The sequence below is a fragment of the Asparagus officinalis genome, chromosome 4 (genome assembly GCF_001876935.1).
Source record: "Asparagus officinalis chromosome 4, Aspof.V1, whole genome shotgun sequence".
Classification (NCBI taxonomy): domain Eukaryota; kingdom Viridiplantae; phylum Streptophyta; class Magnoliopsida; order Asparagales; family Asparagaceae; genus Asparagus; species Asparagus officinalis.
In genome coordinates, this window is record NC_033797.1 from 26617099 (window position 1) to 26624157 (window position 7059).

A 7059-nucleotide genomic window follows, 5' to 3' on the forward strand; every position below is an offset into this window, starting at 1 on the left:
AGTCTAGTCAATCGATATCAAAGTAATCCAAGACCAGCACATTGGGATAATGTTAAAAGGATTATGAAGTATATTAGAGGTACATTGACTCATAGATTAGTTTATCAAGCTGATTCGCTTGAACTCCTCGGTTATTCCGATGCTGATTTCGAAGGTGATAAAGATGATGGAAAGTCCATTTCGGGATACTTATTCATCTTTGGAGGAGGAGCTGTTTCTTGGAGTAGCAAGAAACAAGAGTGTGTTGCTAGATATACGTAAGAAGCTGAATATATAGCTTGCAGTATGGCAACTACATATGCTGTCTGGATAAGACGGTTTTTGATTGATCTTGATCTTAATTTGTTAGAATGACCTATTGATATTTATTGTGATAATCAAGTAGTAATTAGCTAAATCAATAGTGACGCGAATAGCTCCAAAGAAAAACATATTGAGATCCAGTATCACTATATTCAAGATATTGTAGAAAAGGAAGAAGTCAAAGTGACTTATATCTCTACTACATATATGATTGCTAATCCTTTGACAAAAGGAATACCAACGTAATCTTTTATCAAACATGTAAGTTTGATGAAACTTAGAAATAAATAAGTCCAAGTAAAATTTCATGAATAATAAAATATGGGTTACTCTCTACGGATAGTGGGTGTAATTATAAGAAAAACATCTGATCTCACGGATAGTGGGAGGCATATCACTTGGTTGATTTGGTCAAGTGGGAGATGTTAGCTACGGATAGTGGGAGGCATATCACTTGGTTGATTTGGTCAAGTGGGAGATGTTAGCTTGACTCGGTCATGGATGACCAAATCAACCACGGTTTCTCAGTAGAGAGAATCGTGGAGAACGTGAATTAGGGTTTGTTGAGAGATTTTCTCTCAGAGGCAGTTTGAGGGGGTGGAGATGATGAGATTTCGGCTTATAAATAGAGGAGTAATCTCCCTGAAAAATTACAACGAAGAAAAAGAAGAATCAAACCCTTACCCATTACCGGAGCCCCCTTCAAAGATATTCACCTTCTCCTGTTCTCTGTAAGCCGGACACATTTTTCCTTTCTTCTATTCCCTTTTCATTGGGGGACAAACAATAGTTAATCTTGTTCACAATGCAGAGCCCATTGTGCATCCTCATTTATATTTGAGTTATCTGGGTGCTTTGTAGGAATTTTGTTTTGATGGAACAATTCCTTATGTAAATTTATCGTGTTTAATTCAAATATTATATGGCATTATCTTTTTGAGGGATCTCCATGAGTACTTTTTCTCCAGTCTGCTGTTTTAAGAGCATGTAGGCGATCTACATTGTATCAATAACTGTTGCGACATGCATGCGAAGTGCTGGCTGCCTCTTCTCTCTATTGGTTTTCCTATGTGAAATTTGGTAAACACGTGATGCAGGATAACTTAGGGGCGCATTTAGATGGTTAGTATTCATTATTGCTTTTTTTCTTCTGTGGTTCGAGTTTTCTTGTGAGAGATATTTAAGTTCTCTTACAATTATTTACTATTTTAGAAGGGGGGGCAAATTTTCCGGAACCTCTTTTTGCTAGTTCCAGGGATGGAACATGTGGCTTTTGACGCCCAGAGTCTTTTTAGGTTGCATACCGTGGTCAAGCTCATCTTGAAGCGTCAAGATGAAGGGTAATCAATAACTTGGTAGCTTTCCCTGAACCTAGCCCCAAATTAGCACAATAATCTCACATGAACATCAAACAAGAAAATACCGATAATGCTCTTACACTCCCACATGAATGTCAATCTCAAGATATGTCCTAGGCCTTACAGATATTTTCTCGCAAGTTCATATTATTCTTCCATGATCATATATGCCAGCTTCTTGGAAACCGCTGCAGTCGATTCAGTGATCATGCTGGACATCCCACGCGCCAGAATCATACTTCCTGGCAAACCTCATACTAAGGTAAACCCCATGGCCAGATAAATGCCAAGTCACGCCACGGCAAAGATCAATTTGCAGTAACATCAAGCTCCATACAGGATGTCCCGGCTATGGGACAATTTTGAAGCAAACAGATGCACCAGCCCCTTCTCTTCTATGATCTAAAAGAGGTCACTCGTAGTTTTCCATTCAACAGTGTGATTATTTAGTCTTAGGGCCTGTTCGTTTATTTCCTAAAAACCAAGAAATGGAAATGGAAAAGGTGGAAATCTCAAAATAATCCATTTCTTCCATTTCCATCCCTAAAACTCACCCACAACATCTAATAAAATATTATTTTCATCCAACAACTCATCCACACCATCTAATAAAATATTATTTTCATCTAACCACTCATCCACCATATCTAATAAAATATTATTTTCATCTAACAACTCATCCACCACATCTAATAAAATATTATTTTCATCTAACAATTCATCCATCACATCTAATAAAATATTATTTTCATCCAAACATCACTCAACTCATCTCTTTTCATTATTTTAAATCACTCACATCATCGAATAAAATATTATAACAATTCACCTAATCTCATTAACATTTTATTTCTTTGTTTTTATCCCAAAAAGTTGTGAAAACACTTTTCTTAATCTTTCTTCACATCACCCAATAATACAATGACAACTCATCTCATCTCATTTCATTTCTTATTTTTAAGAATGAACCAAACAAAAGAAAACAACAAAACTACAGGAAATAGGTTTCTTATAATTCATTTCCTTATTTTTTTCGCCAACCGAACAACATCAAAACTAGTTTTCTTAAAAAATCACTCACATCATCCAATAATAATGTGACAACTCATCTCATCTCATCTCCATTTCTTTGATTTCCTTTTTTTAGCCAACCAAACAATTCAAAAACCCATTTTTCTTAGAAATAGTTTTCTATTTCTTTGATTTCCCATTTTTTTAAGGCAAACGAACAGGCCCTTAGAAACAACTACAAAAGGTTACATGGAAGTATTTAATTCGGGATAACTCTCAAATTTCAGCTTTGAAATCTATATTTGCTCACCCGTTCATCCTCACAATTCCTATGTACTACCTTAAAATTTTGAAAATCAGAAAAATATTATTGCCTGCTGTAATTTAAAACTAAAACTTTTTCTGGAGATTCTTTCAGTCCAAGTCTTCTGGTTTTAGATTTGGTAAGTATTCACAGGGCATCACTTTTGACGAGCTTTATTGGTGCTGTTCGCGTGTCACATATTGAACTTTCATCTGCGATAGTTCCCGCGCTTGATGACAAGTTAGAAACTGAATGAAACTGTCTGTAAAAATTATTCCATTTGTTGTGTCAGAAATTCTTTTCGGCCTTCCTTGGGATGTACACAAAAAAACCAGTTTCAATCATGCAGCAACCCCAGTAGTATGAAAAGAGGGAGAGTTAATCTTGTATATTGGCTCAGATTGGAAAGGTGCTCTATTTTTTCCTTTTTCTTCCTTCATGGGGTTCCTCTTATACTATTGTTTTCCGAACTAGGCTTCATTGTTCAGAGCTGAAGTTTGTTTCATTTATTCACTAAATCGTTTTGTGCATGTAAGTATGGATCGTGGCATTTGGTAATTAGTCAGTCCGAAATCAAACTATCATGCATGTACCAGTTATTTTTATGTGTTTATAAATCAGTCTGTAGTTCTCAATGCCCTTAAAAAATACATGGTAGTTGGCAGTCAATAGAATCGATATTCTTCTGTTAAGCGATGGTCGACAAGGCATTCACCTGGGCACGTTGAATCTTTGATTGGTTCTAATTTTGTGCAAGGGAAAATATGTGCACTTTACTGAGTCTTATTTGCATTCTGATAAAGCCAAGATCTCATACCTTCAATCCATCTTTAAGCGTTCACTGCTCTCGTCTTAATAAAGTTGAGGAATTCCTTGAAAGGGTCATATCCATCAAGAAACTCCAAATTGTTATCTCCCAAATTTCCCTCAACCTTGAAATATTATTTCTTTTAGCAAAACCACCCAAAGGCAAGTCGGTTAAACAGTAAAAAAAATAGGCTGAATATTATTAACATATCGTTAATGTTTGATTTGGAAGGTTGATGACGAAAAGGAGAGGGAAAAAGCTGGTGTTATTAATAATATTCTAACTCTTCCGGAGTTGAGTTGGGCTACAATTAATTATATTTAATATTTAATATGCAAATACTATCAACACAATTTTAAATTTCTGAATCTTATATTTAAAATCCAACCCGACGGTTGTTGTCAACTGTCTTTAGAAAAAAAATTTCAAAGAATTTCAACATGTTTTAAATCATGTGTCAAGGGTCAAAAGTTAAGCAACTAATGGAACTCTAAAATGTTGATCTTGGCGACATAGGCTACATGGATTAGTGATCCGAAATCCTTGAAAATTTTGTTTCTCGTCTTTAAGTCTATTGACTTAACTAAGAATAATTTTTTGTTTCTCATTTTAAGTCTATTGACTTAACTAAGAATAATTTTTTAATCACCTGAAAAATTAATAATTTTTAAAATAATAATATTCCTGTCTTCGTTAAATTTGAATAGCTGATCTTAAAAATTATTGGGCCGCAAATGTTGAGAATTCCATTGATAAAGGCCCATCAACGTCCCAAATCTAATTTTTAAAAGAGGCGTCCGTTGGCGGTTCTTCAACTGTTTGCATACAACTTTCTCTTTCTCACCATTTTTTTTACTCCAGAAATAAATTGGTAAAATTACGGCTTCAAACGCATCAATATGGAAGCCTCTCCTTCTAATGCGACAACAATAGAAGGTAAGTGAGCAAAATCAGATCAAATCAAACCTCTTTCTGTTTTGTATTATTTTCCAATTTCTAATGTTGTCTTGTTCTCTAATTTTGTGAACTCTTTACTAAAAATATAATTGATGCGTGGATTAATGATAGGTATAATGGCAGAGGAGTCTGGACTTGAGGATTTGTGGTCAGAATTGTATGCACTGAAGAATTTGTACCGTTTCCTTCACATCGCAAGTGGAGATGATAGCCGTGACTGTGTACGCCCTCTTTATTTTCCTTTCCTTTTTTTGCATTTTCTTGAGTGTTTTTTTTTTTTTTTTGAAAAGGAAAACATTGAAGTTGAATGCAACATATTGGGTGTCAATTACTTTCTTTAAGGAATTTTGATGCACTTGGTAAAAGACAAATATTCATTTGCGGTATCAAGTTCATGAAATTGATCATTGCATATGCCTTGAATCAACATAATTTGAGAAAAAATATGGGTTATAACCGTCCTAGTCCTTCGAAAAATCATATGGAATCAGCAAAGAGCATGATATACTCTTAGTAGCCTCTCCAATCCTCAAATCAATAGCTTATGATGCAGTAAAGAGTCTACAACAAGTTCTGCCTTTTCTCCGCTAATCTTTCCAAAACTTGCTCCTGTTGTATGTGTATCTTTGTTCAGACTTCAGAGTGAGAAAAATCAAGTTGTTTAACATCAGCTCTGGATCTAAAACTCCTGATGCAGTCAGGTCTCGAGTTATATAGACTCATGTTCATCATTAATGGAAAATACAGGGTGCTTCATCCCAAACTTACCTCAGCAAGAAGAAAATGATCACAAGATCATCATGCTCTTTGCGACAATTCTTATTCCATCTTACGGTGATTTTTCTTGGTTACCTGAAACTGAGTTGAAGAAACAGTTTTCTTGTATATACATGTGCCTCTTGGTAAGTGTTGATGTTTAGCACATTGTTACAGCACTCCCCTTCAAGTGCCTGCACTCCCTACAAAATGATGTACTCTCTCTACGCAAACAATGGAGCGAACCGTTATATTAGTTTACAAATGGAGAAGATATCTGTTAAATGTAGCAGTTAGGGTATCTAATATCTTGCTTTTCTTTATTTTAGTCGCACATCGCTTAGGATTCTAGAGCCTCTCCCTTAGCTCTTATACTTAAACACTTCAATGCATTGAATAAAGTAGTCTCTTCTTCTCCAAAAGCTCAATTCTTATCATCAACAAGTGAGCAAAGCTGGAATTAGATCATGATGCAAGCGAAGATTTGATTCTGATTTTCACAAACCATATACTTGGATAAGTACTAATATGTGGGAGTAAAACACAAGTCGAGGTTTATACATCATGAGTGGGATCTGTATGCAAATCCTTTTTGTTCCAATAAGATGAGATTTGTTTTATGATGGAAGGTTCATCATAAAACACAAAGGGACTTGAAGAGTATGAGTTTATCTAGCCTTCTTTGTGGTACAACTCTATACTTGTGTTTGTGTATTTATTTTCTTTAATGAATGATAATCGACTCCCCCCCTCCTGCACCTCCTCCTGACTTGATGTCTTAGCTCTTTTATATTAATGATAAACCCGAGTTTTTTTTTTGGGGGGGGTTTTTCTGTTTAGTACCTTAATTTCTCTGTGTTTAAAGATGACAAATGTGCTTCCCCATTTCCTTCCAGTTGGATGAAAAGTCCAGGGACGTACTGAAGAAACTGTTGGATGGTGCTACTAACCAAGCTCTCCAATCTCAAGCCAAGGTATTATTTATATCTCACTTTAGTGCAGAAAGACCTCTTCGAAATATTTCACTCTCCAATCTCCTTTATTTTCTTCTTCTCTGGTTATTCCTTGATCTTATACAATGTGTTTTTCTATCGCAGATAATCTGCTATACACCGGAACCCCCTCAGACCTTGGAAAAACTAGAGAATGCTAGAGGACCTGTAGCTTCTACAGCAGAGAATACAGAGCCTAAGATTTCTACCGAAGAAGAGGTTAAAACTCCAGAGGAGTTACGGAGATGCACGCCAATCTCATCAAAACAAGAGACCGCAGAATCCACCCAGTCCAATAACCCTCCGACCAAAGCCATGACCAAGCAGCCCAAGAGAGAACCCGAGCTCCTTCAGAAAACAGAACCAAAATTCACGTGTAAAAGATGTCCAGGTGTAAATAGACGTGGTGCTCTAAGCCGCCAGAACTCATCGACAGTCTCGGACAAGAGATTAGCACTCCGTCATCCTCATCATCAAGATCGAGAATCATCGAAGCCCAGAACAGGGAACAGGATCAACAAGAAGAAGCAAGCAAACGTTGTCAATGCACGAAGCCAAGATGAGCGAGTC

At 36.1% G+C, this 7059-nt stretch overlaps 1 protein-coding gene across 1 annotated transcript in view; it reads left to right on the top strand.

Moving 5' to 3' along the window:
- LOC109838384 overlaps positions 4636-7059 on the top strand; it is a 5178-nt gene continuing 2754 nt past the window's right edge. Inside the window, exons 1-4 of the mRNA XM_020406833.1 lie at positions 4636-4720; positions 4853-4962; positions 6394-6471; positions 6595-7056. Coding sequence (XP_020262422.1) covers positions 4684-4720; positions 4853-4962; positions 6394-6471; positions 6595-7056 — 687 coding nt within the window. The 5' untranslated portion in view covers positions 4636-4683. The remainder of the gene's footprint in view (positions 4721-4852; positions 4963-6393; positions 6472-6594; positions 7057-7059) is intronic.